At 44.8% G+C, this 19,496-nt stretch overlaps 1 protein-coding gene across 27 annotated transcripts in view; it reads right to left on the reverse strand.

Annotated features, from left to right (window-relative positions):
* Positions 1-19,496, reverse strand: part of Clasp1 (cytoplasmic linker associated protein 1) — a 215,163-nt gene that overhangs the window by 65,651 nt on the left and 130,016 nt on the right. For 6 of the 27 annotated variants that reach the window (XM_026779743.1, XM_005348274.2, XM_026779741.1 and 3 more), the window contains exons 19-24: positions 18,834-19,004; positions 16,600-16,623; positions 10,873-10,980; positions 9,443-9,469; positions 7,426-7,593; positions 1,489-1,596 (exon numbers count right to left, since the gene is read on the reverse strand). In XM_026779743.1, the coding sequence (XP_026635544.1) occupies positions 1,489-1,596; positions 7,426-7,593; positions 9,443-9,469; positions 10,873-10,980; positions 16,600-16,623; positions 18,834-19,004 (606 nt within the window). The remainder of the gene's footprint in view (positions 1-1,488; positions 1,597-7,425; positions 7,594-9,442; positions 9,470-10,872; positions 10,981-16,599; positions 16,624-18,833; positions 19,005-19,496) is intronic. The other 21 variants (XM_026779747.1, XM_013346674.2, XM_026779745.1 and 18 more) reach the window with 7 other exon arrangements.

Genomic DNA, 19,496 nt, shown 5'->3' on the forward strand with positions numbered 1-19,496 from the left:
TGTTGTGGTCGTTCTTTCTCACTGGTCGAGGAGTTCGCCGCATAAAAATTCAGCTAGAAGTATTTCCTACTGCCCTGGCTCCAACAGAAGAAAGCAGCTGATGAAGCCAGAGCTGCAGCTTCTGTCCTAGCCACAGCAACTATATTTTAAGACATCACCGAGACAGTTAAGCAGAACTGTTTACCCAGGGAGCAAAAACTGATGAGGTCCATCAGGTGCTCAGGGTTCAATCTAGATACCAGGAATTCAGCCCTCTCTGTCCACCCACAAACTGTATGTCAGACTTCAAGGCTGGATCCACACAGTGTAAAATGTCAGCCACAAGAAAAAGGCTGACCTGCTTCTAACAGACAAAGTCATCCACAGACTGAATGGCTCACTCATCTAACAAGGCTGTTGGAAGGCCAGCGAGTAAGCCAAGGCACACAGGTGTATAGCCTGCATTCAAAAGGGAAAATCACCATGAGGAGTACCCCTGCTGCTATCATGAGGATGCTGCAATGTCCCTGCATGCAAAGTCGCCTGGCTGAGGGATAGAATGGCTGAATCTGAGGGAAGGAGCCACTGGAGGTAGAGGACCCTCTGGAAGGATGTTGGTATCTGTTCGCTACATCCTGACTTGGATCACTGACCCTGGAGAAAATCAAGGCATCAGAAGAGGTGTAGGGCATGAGCAGGAGAGAGAGAGAGCTCCCACTTGATCTACTACTGTCTCTCTCAGAGCGACGTGTACAGTGCGAAAAGATCAGCTGAGTAATCACACAGCCAAAAGAAAAAATTCACAGATTGCTGAAGCCCCCGCTTCATTGGGAATGGGATCATTTCAGGTCTAAACCAACAAAATTACTTTTGCTCTCATGTTCATCAACAGTAAACCTACACCCGGAGGGCACCACATGCCACGCAGGTCGGAGGATAAAAATCCTTTGGGAACTGATAATCCATACTAAATAAATGTACTGTGACCCTTTTAAAGGATGGCACGGCTATTAAAACTAAAATTCATTTCACTGTTGAAATGTTGTATGATTATACTCTTGTCCTTCCTTTGAATTATATATACTGGGCTTGGGGGCGTGGCTCAGAGTCGAGCACCCTGGAAGCCCTGGAAGCTTGAGGCCATGGTTCCATCCTCTTTAGGAAAAATAAAGGTAAGCCAAACATTTGATGACTACATTTCAATTCTGAATTCACCTCCCATGAATTCACGTGAAGCCGTTCACTTCCGCTAAGTTTTGTCCTATGTTAGAAACTGCCACACGAATGGGCTTACTCAGTGACAAGTGGCCACAATGGCCACGGCAGCTTGAATGGTATTTGTTTCCTCTAATGTGTGAAAACTGGTAGTTGCTGAAGATTATGCATGCAGAGGGGACCACAGGGGCGACTAAGGAAGAGGGAAGAAAGAAGAGAGGCTCACAGGGCAGCAGAGGGAAGCGGCCATTCCACCCAGCAGTGTCTGCACAAGCAGCGCCTATGGGTACTCACCGAGTGGAGCGAAGCCCCGAGCAGGGCTTGTATCGCGGCTGCTCTCACGGCTGGTATCGCGGCTGCACCCCTGACTCATGCTGGGTCGGGGGATACGGCTGCTCCGTGCTAGCGTGCAGCATGAGGGGTTTCAGAGAAGGTGAACAAATTTAATGAAGACAGAAAAACTCACAAGCATCAGTCACATTTGCTTAAATGTAATTATGACATTGTCTATGCTGGAAAGTATGGACAACCTGCCCATGATGAGGTCTCACTGACAGGAGGGTCTGGATAAACTCGAGTGTGCTCTGGCCCTTGGAAGGCTGTGGATTTAAACACTGAAGAGAAATTACACTTAGCTGTGAGAAATGAAGACTTCCCAAAGGTCAGTCTGGCATCAAATATAGTAAGACCTAAAGCATGTCAGGAACAATGAATGTCTATGGCTTTAGCAGACATCTCAATGAGAGCTCTGGAGTCCAAAGCTAACTTCACCGCACTTGGTTCCCCCGAAAGACCATTCAATCTGGTTGAATAATAGAAGTAAAGACTCTAGTCTTGAAATCTACGAACTTCCCTACTGAAAAGAAGATGGTCCTGACATGCTCGTCAAGATGGAGATGTCACACACAAGGGCAACCATCTAAGCAGCAAATTGGAGTCAGGACTGACTGCTTACTGTTTCATGATCTCTACAGCAAGAAAGTGGACATTGTCAGTATTTGGGCAAGAAGATTCCTCTACTGACCTCGGAATAGTATTTTATAGTTGTCTCTGGACAGTTTATTATTCCCATACATGAAACATCTAAGACAAAATCATACAATAGTCAAGTCTAATAATATTTTGACTATGGAACCCAGACAGACCATGATACCCGTGCTTATCAGTCTGATGAAGCAGAAATAAATTAGTGGCCAAACACTCTGCAGAAACACTGAGCATGCGGGATGTGCAGAGGAACGCCTAACGTCACAGCTGGAGGGAACATCTCATCCTCAGAGGTCTAGAGCTGCTAGACCGGGTGGGAGTGACTCTTGAGACGTTGATTCTCTGATGTAAAAACAAGCATATCGTCTATGTCACCATAAACACAGCCTAATATTTCAGAGCAAAGATTTACAGCTAAACTATAACCAGAATCATAAAACTCTCCAATAAAGAAGAAAGTGTGAGAAGTGAAGCCAGCTTAGAGTGTGCTCAACAGCTCTGTGCTGACGTGGAACCTGACCCCAAGAGCTTGTAAATGATGTCCAGACACTGTCAATCTGTAGGAAGGGAAGGGTGAGGCAGGAATATAATCTGAATGATAGACCTCAAGGGCCTCACTAGAAGTTTCTTAGTTTGGACAGAATGACAGGGAACACTGAAGTTTGCACTCACAGCACTGGGGACTGGTTAATCAGCAATTCCTGGTGACACTTTAAGTAGGCCACATGAGGACAGCAAGAGAAACAGGCACCACGCTGACCCCACCGACACACGGGAGCTTCCTCAAGTGGACACAGCAGGGCTGCTTATCTTTAGAGACGGCTGTACCTGAGCCACAAAGTGACCCATACAGCTCCCAGCTGCATTACTAGTCCAGCTACTTGATCTCCCCGGTTCTCATCCTCCCACAGAAAGTAAGCAATGAAAAGATTATCATCTCATTGACATGGGGACAATGCACACATACACACATCAGAAATGTAGCCAAACATCATTCCTGGAAATCCTGAACTTTTCTACTGTCTTTTCCAAAGCAGGCAGCTAAAACAAACGTTCTCATGGATTTTCACAGAAGTGCATGCTCAGCTGACTGCTATGTAACTTTATCCAGAACCCATGCCTTTTCAAGTTCACAGAGATGCTAAAGAAATGGAAATATATGTTCTCTCTGGAGTAGGCCCGCTTCATGAAGACAATAAAGACCACTAATAAGAACAAACAGCTGCAATATAAAATAATGCCCACGCAAACTTCTTGATAGGCCTCCCCCGAGTATCTCCCCAAGAATGCACTCACCCTCCATGCTCACGGGCTCCTCTACGATGTGACACATAGAAAAAAGAATTCTGTCCACTGTTTTGTCATAAATCTGTCCACAATTGCCCCAAACCTCATTAAAATACATTTTGTGGTTAAGAGTGGTATTTCAAATGTTAGGTAATTTAACTCATGGGAAAAAACAGACACAAAGATTAACCTACAAAAAGATCTAGAATAAGCACAGAAAATTATTTTTATAGAATCAGCGGTCAAAATTCATTCATATAATCTCCATCCATCTACCCATCCACTTAACTACCTAGAGTATAAAACCAGCTTGTCTTGTTAGGAAGTGCCCAACAAACACCCTAGGTGAGTGGAGGGCATGGGGGAGAAGCAAGAGGAGTAGGCAGGACACACTTGGTCTCCCAACGGCACTCACACTAGAAAGCTCTGGACCTTTGTCTACAGGAAAAGCTGCCAGGTATTCAAGAACCGCTTGTTTGGTTTGCATTTCTTGAGAGACTCTACCCTACATCATAGTGTTTAAAGGTAATCCTTACTTTTGTCTTAAAAACAGGATTTTCATTTTTACTTAACATGTATTTGTATATGCCTACAGTAGTGCAGTCCACATGAGTGCAATGCCTACAGGGGCCAGAAGAGGACATCAGACCCACTTGGGCTGGAGTTGGAGGTGGGTCCAGGCAACTGAAGTCCTCTGCAAGAGTTTATGCTCTTAACTGATGAGCCATCTCTCCAACCCTACTTTTGCCTTTTAGGGAATGACCCAATCAGACTGCACAGCAAGGAAAAAGTGCAAGAGAATTAATAAAAAAGCATAAAATGCTTCTTTAGATGTTTTCATGTCCCAGCAAATCTACTTTTATAGTTAAATCATTTAGTTAATTTCAATCTTCCAAAAATCTTTTTGAACCAGGAAGTCATAAGACATTTAAAAAATATACCATGCAATGTAGGTTGCAAAACTGTTAAAAACCAGTTTTTCTAGTCTTTTTGATGGATGAATAGGAGAAGCGAACTGGCGGCAACTGCTAACAATCGCTAGTGACGCTGAGTATTTGCGTGGCTTCACGTCTGCAAATCTTTGAGACACCAAAGTGAGACAGTTTATGAATGTGCTTTCCTGATTGTTTGGGTAGCTTATGGGGGGATGGGGGGAGGGAAAGAGAAAGAGAGCAAGAGAGAGAGAGAGAGGAGAAAGAGAGTCAGTCAGTCTCTGGAGAGGGAGAGAGGTGCGGGGGCACTGTGTGCAAGAGCAAGCAGGGCTGCTTCTGGACTGTCCAGTCGCGGGCTTTCTACTTAGTGAGTTTTAAATGGCAGCTGAGTGTGGTAGATGGCACCTGAAATCCCAGCTCCTGCAGCTAGGCCACCCTGACCTATAGCTACATGTGTGGAGGTCCGTCCCCAAGCTGTCCCCAGTCATGCCCCGAGGAGCTTGCAGGCAGGCTCTCCTTTGGAATGTGCACCTTGCAGCAGGAGTGGTAGGATCACAAAGGTGCGCTACCACATCTGGCTTTTCCAGTGAGCTCAAGTCATCAACCTTGTGTCATTGGACTTGTGAAGCTAGCAGCTTTACCTACAGAACCATCTCTCTGGCCTTATTTTAGTTTTTAATGTAAATTCTAATCCTTAAACTAGGCTAGCAGTCATTAAAACTGCTTAAGGATTTTAAGGAAACATTCTATAAACATGTTACCCTTCTTCTGAATATTTGTATTTAAAACTGTTAAGCCATAAACCAAATGGTTAGACACACAAATATATTCTAGTATAAACTCAATGATCACAAGCAATCCATTATTGAAAAATACTAGGCACCTACTACCTTATAAACGGTAAGTATAGAGGTACATTTGTTCATGTGTATTATGTGTGTATTCTCATAGTGTGCAGAAATAAAACACCTTTGATCAGAACTTCATGCATGACCTTAAAATAGTAGTAACTCCCTTCATGAGCACCAATAATTCTTTAGACAGACATGGTGACACAATCCCAGCACCTGGGAGACAGAGGTAGGCAGGTCTCTGAGTTCTGTCTAGGCTAGTGTGGGCTATATAAGACCCTATCTCAAAAAAAAAAATATATCACCTCAAATATGAGCTCTTTGGAAGGAAACCAACTTCTTTACTGATGTTTCATGACACTGGCCTTCCAAGCTCTTGTACCATACACAACGGACCACTGGAGTAAAGACTGGAATAGCAGGTCCTGGAGTTATACTAGATTATTAAAACTGAATTATTCCCTAACATCAAGAGTGTTAAGAGGCTGTCTGGTGGCTAACTCACTGTCAGCTGGATAGGACCTGCCACCAGGAAGACACATCGCTGGGCATGTCTGTAAGGGTGTTCCTAGACAGTGTGGAGTGAGTGAGACGGAGAGACCCATCCCATGGGCTGGGGTCTTCAGCATCATCATCCTTGTCTTTGGTTCTCACTGTGGATGCCACGTGACCAGCTGCCTCCCACTCCTGCCACAAGCCTTCCCCAACAAGAAGAGCTGGACCCTAGAACTGTGACCCGAAAAGAGCTCTTCCTCCCATAAGCTGCCAGTCAGGTGTTCTGTCATGGCAAGAAAAGCACCGGAAACAAGCAGTGTTCCTAAGAACACGTCAACGTCCCAACAGAAGAGCCTGTTTGAGACATCACAGCAGACTGCGAAGCTTATATACAACTTACAGAGACGTCAGCAGTCAGTGATGGAACAGACAGCCCAAGAGTCACGCCTAGATTTAAAATAAAATGTATTCCAAACGAAGGCCCGAGCCAGATGCAGATGAGTTTCGTAGCAGGTGAGACAATTCAGACATTCGTCCCGGAAATCTGATTCAAATCAAATCTTGCCCACGTCTTAACACCTGCTCCTGGCTGAGCCCTAACAGTCGCTGCCCTTAACTGCCAGCCACCCCCATGGCTGACGAGTCCTTCTTGACCAGCTGCTTCTGCATTTGCTGCTCTCCTCCTGAAAGTGTCTTTTCCTTGGACTTCAAAGCGGGACCTATTCCAGGACACCTGTTGTTAGACAATCTCGAGGGTCTCGCAGACAAAGGGAAGACCCTCCTTTCTGTTGGTCCCTGAGCACCTGTTACCACATCCCATACGGTTTTTCACCTCCACCCTTCTCAAGGGATTAGAAGGGTTTGGAAATGAGGAAAATATATTCATTTATCTTCTAATACTTGGGTCTAAAAAAGAGCCTGGTATACATTCCAGTAAAAAAAAAAAATTAAGAAAAATCAATATTGAGCCAACAAGAAAAGTTAAACCTACAATCCTCTCATTCAACAGCAATAAATTTGTACATAAGGAAGCAGATAGATATACAATAAAAGTAGGTGTGTCAATAAATAACTTTTTGGTATTATATCTTGAAAGATTTTTACATTAACAAGGAATGTGTGAGTTAGAGTGTATCGGTCTAGAGACACCGAGAATCAGCTGTGTTACAAGGGAACTAAGCAACACTCAAGTGAGTGCTTTTCAGAGTTCACCAATCTCTAGCTTCCATGTTTCCACAAACTTATGTCCAAAGTAAATATACATATTCTTTTGCTGTAAGTTTAACCAATTAGGATAGAGATCAAAATAAAAATAGGGGCCTTGAAATGCTTTTGAGAATTACTGCATGCCGTAGGAGAATGAATTCAGAGAGGACAGTGGAGTGTGGCAGAGCTTCTGAACGAGAACGAAGTCTTTCCCCAGCTCCCGTCCTTTGCAGACCATGGAGTCCCCCACCCCAAATGCAGGACGCATACACTCCACACGTTTTGAGGTCTGGTGAAAGCTCAGTGTAATCTGAATAGCATGGCACACAAAGCAAATGCCTGCTTTTGAGTACAGCTGAGGTGGCTCCTTGAGTTCAAAGACAGAGCTCTGCATTCTGTATCAAACAGTGATTAGATCATAACCACATTACAGCCATGCTGGAATGAGGTTTCAAGTCTTGGAGAATCCTTACCTAATCCAATCCGGTTAGGACTTGTTTCGCGGCTACATCCCTGACTCCTGGGGATCTTGCTTCGTTTTTCTGAAGACAGTGTTACAGGTGGGCCTCTTGAGGAACCCCCAGCAAGTCCACCATAGCCGCTTCCCAACAGCTTCCCTGGGGAACTTGACCGGCTGCCAGCTAAAAATGAAACAAAATGATGGTGAGATTGATCTAAATCAGGCGACAACTCAGAAACTAAAGACACAAGCTTTCACATATGGATTTGCAAGAAACACTGAGAAAGCAATATACAAAATAGCATTTTAGTCAGTAATACTGCTTTTTAAATAGAGGACGTAGGATCACTGTCAGACACAGCTTAGAAGACTCACGAGCAACTCTCTAATGAAGAAGCTGATGAAGACAGGATCACCGGCTACAAAGCAGAGCTCTACACATGGCCAGAGACATCCGCAAGGCTCTCCCACTAACCACACTCACCCCAAGAGCTGACTGCCTAAAAATTAAGTATAATCACTGGAGAAATAGACTTTTAAGACATTAACTTAGGGAAAATGGTTGAGAAAACTTAATTAATCTAACAAATGGAAGAAAGATGTGGGCTTAAAATGACTAGAAATGGTTTTTAAAAATTATAGCGTAAGATGGTACAAATAAACATCAGTGCTGTAAGGAATGTGGCTGGACACCACTCATTTATTAAAAACAGCAAGTTTTCAGTCTACTTACTTTTTCCTCACTGGAGATTGAGCCTTGCTGTGCTAGCCAAGTGCTCTACTACTGAGATACACCCCAAGCCTCAAGCTATACACTGCTAATAAGGATCAAATAACACACTTAAAAGCAAGCAACAAAACAAAAAGCACAAACACCGGTAAAAGGATAACTGACCACGAAGATAAAAACAAACTCCAAACAACATAGCTTTGAGATACTAACCAAGAAAAAGAATATAGGGAAAGCCCTAATTATTAAAAGACCCCCCCCCCACACACACACACACAAAAGACCCTATAGAAAGCCTAATAAGTCTCAGAGAAATAGGTGGGGCCAGGAATCAAACTTCTGTGTGCAGAGTGGTTGACAGCAAACACGTATAGGATGAGTAAAACCAGGACATACAACGAAACGCCTCTGTTAGCAGTGGATCACCTGTATTCCCTGGTAAGGCTGTGGCCAACAGTCTGTGGAACTACACTCAACAGCCTAATAGTTCACAGTGTGTGATTTCACAGGCAGACTCCCTTTACATATGTGGATATCCCAAACACATCTCTTCAGTTTAACACCCATATTTTATAAATACTAGCTGTATACTAAATCTCAAAACAAATCTCAGAAAACATGAAAAAGAGGAAACTACATGGGCCACAATGTCTGAGAAATATGCAGTAAAGCCAGAAGTCAGAAACAAACAATGGAACTGCTAATCTTTATTAATAGCTAAATATCCAGATATGCTTATAAGCATTTAATATGGGACAGAACTCTCTCACAGAAAAGATCAACATTCCAAATATTAATATACACAAAATGATTGCCACTTAACAGATCTCTCCCTAAGTAGAGAAGGCCGTAAAATTTTAAAACATGAAATCTAAAGTATCATGAGGCAGAGTAGAATTACCTTCAGGAAAAAATTAAAGCAAACAAAACCCTTTTGAAACAATACTTACCCACAAATTACTGTTTCTTACAGAATATCATCATTCAAATAAGTCACTTGGTTGGCTACACAGTACATTAACACCTACTAATGACTAAATTATATACAGTTTGGAAGGAAAATCACTGTGAAAGTCAGTGATGCACGTTATTATGAAGAACTATCCCAAGACTTGAACATAAGATAAACTATTCAGCTATGTCAAGGGCAAAAATAAATGCATTTCAAACTCTAGTATTTGGACATATAGAAAAATGCAGAGAGATTAAGCATAAACAGAGAAATTAATATTGCACAAAGAGCACGGCTGAGGGAGAGTGCCAGTGACGACAACAGAAGGACAAGAAGAGAGTAGCTTACCACCAGCGGGGTTAGCAGATCTGGATCCTTCGTTAGGAGAGCAGACCAAGGGACAGGCAAAAAGTGGATTAAAAGACAATAACACAATACAGAAAGTCAGCATGCGACACAGCACGAACGGTTTGTTCCCAAGCACAGTGCAAAACCGCCACTGTTCCAAGGGCGCTTTGTTTTACACAGCACACAGTTTTAGCATCTGTCCCATCTAAGAGATCTCCCAGAGCACATCTCCTCAGCTTTCAGCAAGAGGGATACAAGCAGAACCCGGTCACCTGTGCCCACCTCCATCTTTAACAAGATGCCAGTGGCCGGAAGAACACGGCTGTGAACTGTTTTCACCCTTAACTGGCTATGACTTTCCTTATCTTCAAATATGTTAAGTATTTCAATCCTTAAGGGTCTTAAATCTAGAATTAACAAACCTACTTCATTATCAAACCAGGACTATAAATGTTGCATGCCCACGTTTACAATATAAATATATTTACCTCATTCAAATCATTATTAAAATAATGAATCTGTATGTTTAAGTCTGGGGTTTAGGTTCAATTATGTGCTACTATTTAGTGGCTACTGTTCCAGTGAGTACAATCTGGCCAAAGTGGACCTGAGTAGTCAGTATGTTCCTGAGCTTTAAGACTTAAACATCTTCTTCTCTCCTAAATCCCCTAGAGAAGCAATTTTCCACCTCCTTCTAAAGTCAGGTGACATTTGGATTTCTAAAACCAGAGAGACACAGCACTAATGCAACTGGGTAAGGAACCTGGCAGAGGACACAGCCAAGAGCTAACAAAAAAGAAACGTAAGATTTCCCTCAACCCCCATTCCCCACAGAAAATCATATTGCAAAATGAATTCATAACAGGCAAATTTTGACTTGAGAGATTTCAGGGAGTAAAATCTATTTTAATTTCTAATGCTATCAACGTGTGTGTGTGTGTGTGTGTGTGTGTGTGTGCGTGCGTGCGTGTGCGTGTGTTATATGTTCCTGCATATGTAAGTGTGTGTGGAGGCCAGAAAAGGATGCTGGATGCCTTCTTCAGCCACTCTTTGTTTTCAGACAGACAGGGTCTCTCACTGGGATCTGAGGCTCACCAATTAGACCAGACTGGTTGACCAGCAAGCCCCAGGGATCCAGCTGTCTCCATCTCCCCAGTGCTGGGATTACAGGTGTGTGACAGCACAGCCAGATGTTTATGTGAGGACTGGAAATCCAAACTCAGGTCCTCAAGCACTGGAGACAGAGTCATCCACTAGCCCATGAAATAGGAAGCCCTTGAGAAGACCAAAGCATGCCTGGAATGCTCACTCTGTAAGCCTACCTAGCAATGTGGTCACACAGCGTCTCAGAGCCGCTGCAAGTCTGTCCAGCTATGGGATGTGCTACTAGGGGAAGCTAAAGTAACCAAAGCATAAAACACACTGCTTACGCTGAGACTGTGAAACCACTTTGGCGCGACTGCGGCCCCGACTATCCGAGGGTGTGGAGGCGACATTGGTGGCACTCCCAGAGCTTTGCCGTCTGGTACGGATCCGACCTGGAGGACACAGGAAAAACAGTGTTTTCATAACATCTTCAGCTAGTGTGACCTATGTAAGAACCCACACCACGAGCACAGGGCACTGACGCGGCTGACCACGCAGGAAGCAGGGGCTTCTGTCAGCCAGGCCCCCATGAGAGTTAGACACCAGTAGGATAAGCAGGGATGAATGTGGTTTTGAATTCTCCACAAGGCTTCTCTACACTCAAGGAAGCACGAAATGCCTTTCTCCATAAGCCAGCTAGAACTGGACATGACTGGCACCTCCCCAGCATCAGAGGAAGAATGCAGAAACAAGTCCTGAGGTTTGAAGAAGGAAACCCCCCCCCCAAAAAAAAAGAAAAAGAAAAGAAAAGAAAGTGCAACATTGAGGTGGAAAGGAGACGAGAACCAGTGACCTTCAGTAAAGTTTTAAGACAGAAAAGCTGGGTACGGTGGCAGACACCTGTGATTCCAGCACTTGGGAGGTGAAACAGGAGGATAAGAAGGAGTTCAGGCCACTCTTGGCTACACAGTAAATCTGAGGCCAGTCGGGGCTACATTTACTACTGGATATTTACTAAAAGGCTGCATTATTTATTCTACTGAGAACTATGACTATCTCTGTCAAGTACACAGCAATGTATAGACAAGAAAGGGCAACCAGGGGAGAAGCACACCCAGTGCCATATGCCTGGCATGGGTGTCCGTCTGAGGGCCAGCTGTCTAGCCCCCAAGAATCTCGGCTTTCTGTAGGCACCCAGCAAAACCAAGGTGATCAGGCAAAATGAATATGGAAAAGCAATCTATTTTAAAGTTATTACAAGCAGAATACTCAGGGCACATATATAATTTTTTTAAAAAATGAATACCTACACCCACAAAGCTGGAAGAATTAAATCCCTCTTGGAGGATTCTCACTCCCCAGCATTTGGTAATATGATCCTAAGGCCAGTTTTCAGGAATCTCAAATTTCTTTCTTTCTTTCTTTTAAGATAAATATACTTGCATGACCAAGAAAAAATATGCCAGTTTTGCATATTTAACATTAAATTATAGTGGGATTTTAAAATACATTGCTTTACTCAACAACTTATTTGTGAGTACACTCGTGTAATGGATTTTCCATATGTACCAAGGAGAGAGATTAGTCATTACCAGATGACTAATTCTCAAATAAGTCTTCACAACTCTTTTCTTACTAATCTACAATGCCTCCCTTTCTCAAAGTTCTACTTCAGATTCATACTCAGGCAAAGATACTTTAATTACAAAAGGTACTTTTAGATTTTATTTTGTTAACATATAATGTGTCATTCACATATATGTATATGTACATACACACACACACATGCACACACACACACACACATACTGTTTCTTGAGACAGGGCCTTGTTAGATAGTCCAAGTTGACCTGGTATTTGTTATATAGTCCACCACATGGCTATTAATCATGACATTATGACTTTAAGTTTAGGACTTCTACTAGATGGATTAATTTGTATGTAGAGCTGGGGTTACAAAATAAGGCAGCTATCAATTTTTTTCTAATTACACATTTTCACCTATCTGCCTTCATTGTGTTGCCTTATTCATGTAACACAAAGCAAAATAGAAGCAATGAAGTACTATTGACTCAAAAGAGATTTTTTTCAAAATGCTGGATTTAGGGGTACAACTTACTGACAGACTATACAGGCAAGGCGTGGGGGTTCAGTCACCTCCCCCTGACACACATGCCCACAAAATGCCCTCGTCTTTTTCCAGTAAAGTTGCCTTTTGCTGACCAGTGATGAAGGCATATGAATCCTGTCTGTACAGCAGATTCATGCCGGTGAATGCCCACAGGCCCCAGGGTTTTGCTAATTCCACCTGGACCCTGTATTCATGGTGTCTGAAGTGGGTGACTGCATTGCTTACTCTGGATTGGCAGGGTGTTCTCAACCACGAGGATCATTTTGGCCACTACATTCTGTGTTTTTCACTCAATAGAAAGTTGCAAATTTCGTATTTCTTTTGAACAGCTAGAGTAGGTATTTCATATCCCACCACTGGCTCTAATGACCTGGAGTGCTCATCCGCGCAGCGCCTTCGGCCTGTAGTCTCCTACCTGGCTGACAGAATACATGGAAAGCCCAGTGGACAGAGCCAAGAGCGGCTCTTCCTGTGAAAATTCAAGAGTCCTCATAGGAACTGCAAATGCAAATCACCTAGTTCTACTGCAAGGGGTGTCTCCAACCCCACAACAGAGATGGGACCTTCCTTCCGCCTACTGTATGTACAGAGCTTGGTGACAATCAAGCAGAAAAGACACTGAAGACAGCAAGATGATCTGAAGAGAGTCTTTCTGCCTCTACCTTCTCATGGCCATTGTCAATGCTGGTTGGCTTCGGGCCAATGTCTTGCACCTTGTGTGAATTCGAGGTCTGGTTTTCTGTGTGCTTTGGCCTCCCACTGCCTGAAAAGGCCTCTTGTTGTTTTTGAACTTTTTACTTTTTTGGGAAGTAGCTACATAGTTTGAAGGGTCTCTGTTGTGCTGTGTTCAGATATGGGTGCCTCCTTCACAGGAAGAGGAACTGGTTTTTACTCTAATTAGTTGGCAATTATAAGTGCCTGGATGTGTTAAATATTTTGTGGTCTTCAAGAGAATCACAGCTATTGCACAAACACAGCAAACCACAAGAAAATACTACAATTGTGTACTATGAGTAAATGACAGAAAACCATGAGAAAATACTTCGATTATGTACCACAAGTAAGTTACAGAGAAACCACAAGAACACACTTCAATTGTGTACCACGAGTGACAGAGACAAAACAAGTGTGGAAGGGGGCAAAGCCAGCCTGAGAATAATGAAATAACTACATAAGAATGAAGGAAAAAGCATAGAGTTGGAGGAGCCAAGAATGCACCAACTATATATAAAGAGAGAAGAGCAGACACTGGGAAAAGCAAGGAATTTAGGAAGAGTTAAGTCTTCAGCTTTCATGGAGTCAAGGAAGAAGATTCCAATTTCACAGCATTCTAACACTGCTAAGAATTCTCATTCAGTCATGTTTCTATTCTTCTGGAAAAGACCCTAAAACATGGAAGCCCAAAGCTGTGTTCTAGGTCTACCTTACAGGCATGGTTCTCAACAGTCAATTCAGCCCAAAGCTTCTGTGTCTGATTCTAAACATGACTGCTGAACTTGCTGACTTGAGTCAGCTAAAGTCTTGCCCAATGAATCTCCACCTGGAGTTGGGAGAGATTTTGTGATCATTTCTACAATGGCTCCAGACATACTTATGCCATCTTGTCCAGCGGTAAGTGGTAACCTATGCAACGATCAATCGGCTCACAAAAGTGCTGACAGTGGTCTCTGCTCTGCACTACAGTTATCAGGCATGGTTTCATTCTTTACAGAAAACTAAACAAGTCCATTTGCCTCATTTGTATACAAGTGGGCTTCTTTCCCCCATCAAACCAAACTAAAATTTAAGCTCTTTTTCCTAAGCAATTTTTTAGTACAATCTTAATTCAGCAAAAGTTAAGCTAACCTGGCTGTGTGTGTGTGTGTGTGTGTGTGTGTGTGTGTGTGTGTGAGGTGCATGTGAATGTGTGTACACACGCATGTGGAAGCCTGAGTTGACACAGTGTCTTCCTCAATTGAGACAGGGTCTCTCAACTGAAGCCAGAGCTTGCTGATTCAGCTAGTGTAGCTGCCAACTCGATCTAGGCAGCCCATCTGTCTCCCAAGAGCTGGGATTGCAGGCAGACAGCTGGCCGGGTCCGGCTGACTTGTGTGTGAGTGCTGAGGATCTTAACTCTGCGCAGTAACGGCTTTGTCCACACTGAGCTATCCCTCCATGCCCTCATATGTCCTTTGGCCACCACACTTAATCTGACTTTCTTGGTAGTTGTTTTGACACAGGTCTCTCTCTTTGTAGCATGGGTTGGACTTGAACTTGCTGCAATCCTCTTTGCTCAGCCTCTCAAGTACTAAATATAGGCTTGTGCCACCATACCCAGTTTGGCTTTTTTTTTTTGTCTCAGGCATTAGAGATTGTAAAATATTTACTATATTTAAAGGCTCACAGCTGGAACCTAGCTCAGCGGTAAAGTAGCTGCTCACACATACACTCGGGTGTGCAAACGTACCAATAAATAAATGTAACTCAAAACCATTTGAAGCCTATTTCTCTATTTTCCTTTTTGACTCCTGAGAACCTAGACTACGGCCTCAGGAACAGTAAAACTGAGAATGTAGCTCAGCTGGCAAAATGCTGGCTCAGCACGCTCAAAAGCCTGCCTCGATTTCCAGCACTGATGAATGTGGACACAGTCGTGCACGACCGAAACCCCAGCCTCGCTTGGGAGGAGGATCAGACCATCAGGTCAGCTTTGGCTAGATAGAGAGTTTGAGGCCTGTGTGGGCGACATGAGACCCTATCTCCAAACAAAATGAAAGTATACATAAGAATACTCTGCTGGGCTGGGGAGAGAGCTCAGTGGTTAAGCACTTGCCGTATAAATGTGCCAACCTGAGCTCAGGCCCCAGGGATTCCACGTGACGGAAGGACAGAACTGACTCCCTTGTGAACTGCCCACCACCTGCCCCACAGCACACAAACCTGCACTCACACACACACTATACACACATTAATAAGGAAACTTTACAAACTACAGAGAGCTGCCCTGCTCAAACCTAGGCTCCTTTACATGGCAGCCACCTCACAACTACAACTGAAGAGACTGCTCCCCACTGCTGCAGGCAGTGTCTGGAGGTCTGGGGCCGAGCACTTCCTCCGACAGGCAGCACTTCACACGCAACTGTGTTAGTAGTATCCTGCTTTCTCCCCAGAAACCCTGGGAAAGGTACGGGGTCTACCCGCCGATAATGTAAGGCACTGTTAGCGCAGTGCACCGGCTAGGACACTTTGTCTTTTCAAGGACAAAGAACAAGGCAAGAACTCAGCAAGAGCTTCTTGGCCTAAAATGTGGATCATGGGGAAGTGGACATGCCTGTTTCTCTCCGTGGTGTGGACTGCAGAGCTCGGCAGAGAAGGCTCTTATCATGTGACTGGCAAGAGGATTGGTGTGCACAGATGAACAAACAGGGGCACATGACATTTTCACAAATAAAAACAATATCCCATAATTCAGCAGTGTTCTTCATAGGAGAAAACACACCATTAAAAAAATGTCTTTATAGCTTAGTAGAAAAATTTCACCAGCATTGAACCCGAGTACTTGGCCCAGACATTACTTTCAAAACTGGAAAGATGAACCCGAGAGGCCCAGAAAGCACAGAGAAGAAAGTGGAGCTCATGTCGGGGCTTCATGAGCAATAAACCCCAGGGCAGCGGCACACAAGGTGGCGTCCGATATCCTCCCGAGTGTGGCTGCGGCATCGCCGCCCTCAGCGCACTTCAGTGCCCCGGTTCATCAGAACAGAGATTAAACAAGAAAGGGAAAGAACTGAGGTGGAGGGAGGGCTAGGAGCCGCTGGAGACAGAATGAAGAAGAGGGTGGGGACATCGTGCAACACATCATGCAGGGACCTCAGTGAGGACACGTGGGCACCAGGAAGCACTCGGTGGGAACAAAGGACCAGAGAGACACACACCTCAATCACAGAAACAAACCGCTTACCCTCCGCTTTACTGGTAGTACCGTCTTTAAGCCAATTAAAAAACAAGGGAGGGGACAACAGGGAACAGTTAGTAACATTCAGGAAATTAAAAAGCAGAATGTTATTAGCTACTAAAAAAGCAAAATGTACACTTTAAAACAAAGCCAAAAGGGAAACACATTCAAACGCAGAGCAGAGCTGGAAGCCAGCGCAGTGTGCCCTCACCACCAGGAGTTAGCTCAGTCTGCAGTAACACAATTTGCCTTTGGAAAGCAAAACAGAACAGTGGCCCAGAGTTGTGTCACAGTCGACAAGCGTGACTCGGGACCTCCGTTATGTCAACTGCACCATCCTCGGAAGTTCCCACTCCCTGAAAGTTCTAGCAGAAGGGCGTAGAGCAGCGACTAGCTGAGGTTCTACGGTCACCCCAGAGCAGAGTCGAGGGAGAAGCTAAGAGGCTGTAGCAAGGCCTATCCCGACTACACGCCCCGCACAGCTGTCCCTTCAGTACCTGCATCCAGGCCTACGTACTCCAAGTCTTCCCTCACGTGTCTGGACTCTAGAAGTTTGGAAAACGGTTATCAGCTTTAATGCTCCACTGTGACGAGTCAAGTGCTGCGGTCAAACCTACGTGGGGCCTGGGCGCAGTCTCAACTGTGTACTACTTCGCTTTGGGGTCAAGTAGCCGGTGGAGAAGGGGCAAAATCAAGGACACTGGAGGTGCAATTCTTAAGGGGAAGGGGCAGAACAGTGAAGCTGCAGTCTTGCCTGCAGAGGACGCCCTGCACTGAGAATGTCCTCAGGGCTGCTGAAGGCTCAGTTGTCTGTCACCAGACCCAACTCTGAGATTCCAGCAGCACTGAGGAAATCTAACCAGGCTTCAACCAAATACCCCAGATGTGTCCAAGTCAGCAGTGATCCCGGATATGCCACTAAAGGTTGGCATGAACTCAGTCAAGCAAATGCTAACTAAAAATACTAACGGTGGGGCCATTACTGTGGGAGGCAGGGCCAAGATGATCCCTGTGAGCAGCTTGGTCTACACAGTGAGTTCCAGGCTAGCTGGGGCGATACAGTAGGGCCCTGTCTCAAAAACAAAAACAAAACAAACAAAAAACAAAAGTAAAAGTAAATCAAAAGTATTGACACCCTGGTAATACCTCGATTACAGCTCGTTCACCATGGGAGGGAACAGCCCTGGCTTCTCCCTTCACCCAGTATTACAAAACAATATCTTAATATATATACATTATTGGTATAGTAGTTACCATGGGGAAGAAGATTGCCCATCCTGGGTGTCTTTTCAAGAGAATGTGCCTGGACACACGGTTCCAGGACATACACTGTCTCAGGTTGGTAGGGCTCTTATTTCAACTCTCCTTTCTTCTGCCTTGAAGGGCAATCATTTACAAAGGACCTTCAGGCAATTCTACCCACCCTCAACATGTGCCCAAGCCAGATGGCTAACCATCACCATGAGGTCATTGGCACAGAAACAGACTCAAAGCTTCCACAGCCTGCTCCCTGGGACAGAGAGAGAACAAGGGGCACCTTCTTTGGCTACCGTTCTGTCCCCATGCTTCCAGTCTCAAAGCCTTTAGAACTGGCAGTGACCTTGAAATTCCTAATGGGCCACGTGAGCAACTTGGTTCTGTGTTAAAGCTAAGTCCTCAGGTTTGGGAACTGAATGACCATCTTGGCATTTACAAAAATATAATGAAAACACCACCAGCCCAGAACAGACAGGGTGTTCATTGTCAGCTGGCAGGAAAGAAAGCATCTACCATTATGTTAGATACCAGAAATTTGGGAAATAATCAGAAACAATCCTTTGGAGCATCACTGGAGTATGGGTGTACTCGCCTCAGGAAACATGTAGGCGGAACACTTGCACAACTGTGCTTAAGTTAGCTAAAGGTCCATTACATTCCTTCAGAACCCCGTTACCCCTCCCCCACTAAGAGATACTCAACTACAGGACATGTGAGTCCTCACTGACCATCTGGCTCTGTCCCCACCAGTGCTGGCTTGGGTACGGGCACGAGGACCGCACGGCCTGAAAGCACACATGCCTTACAGAACAGGCTGATGTTCTAGAGAAAGGGGACACCCGATAGGACACTGGACAGAGGGTGGCTGGGAAGTATCCCTTAGTGCCATTGCTTAGACTTTAGACCACCCTGCAACAGTGAGGCTCCCCGCAGCCAGAGGCCTGTAATCACTGGGGCAGGGGGACAGGAGGGAGCCTGGTTACCTAAAGATGCATAGGACCCTGGAGGCAATGCTGCTGCAGAGCTGAAGGCGGTGGAGCCCGAGGATGAGGAGACCTTGGATTTGGCACTGGCTGCTGCGTTCACGTCAATATCGCTTCGAGATCGCTGGAGGGATCCTGTCGTTGACACAGATTTGGTACTAACTGTAGAGGCTTTAGTGGTAAAGAAAGAGAAGTCAGGAAAAACTGACCACGTGGAAGTTCAAACACATCCTGTTACATGCTGCTCTCTGCTTAGCTTAGAGACAAACACTAAGTTGTAACATATGTTGGTGTCCATGGGAGGAAGGAAATACCTCACTGTCCCCAAGACGGGTTCATGCAATGCAAGGAAAGACACGGTAAGCATGCCTGTGGGGTGCCTACTACTGTTCCAGTCCTAGGAACAGAAAACTATAGGTCTGAGGTTATGGCTACATATGAAATAAAGTTAGGTGTTCCCATCCAGCTATGCCCTCTCTGGAAACACACCCTTTCCTAGCTTCTAAGCCACCAAACTGCTGCCCTCACTCTCCCTTTACCCCTTTACGTGAGCCTAGGAGCAAAAGGACTGGTGGCTGCAGGGGGTGGGGGAAGAGAGGTCACAGAGCCTGACCTCTGTCTGCCTAGCCATCCCGACAACGTCAACAACCTCAACAACTGGTC

This window comes from Microtus ochrogaster, chromosome 6, assembly GCF_000317375.1.
Source record: "Microtus ochrogaster isolate Prairie Vole_2 chromosome 6, MicOch1.0, whole genome shotgun sequence".
NCBI lineage: Eukaryota > Metazoa > Chordata > Mammalia > Rodentia > Cricetidae > Microtus > Microtus ochrogaster.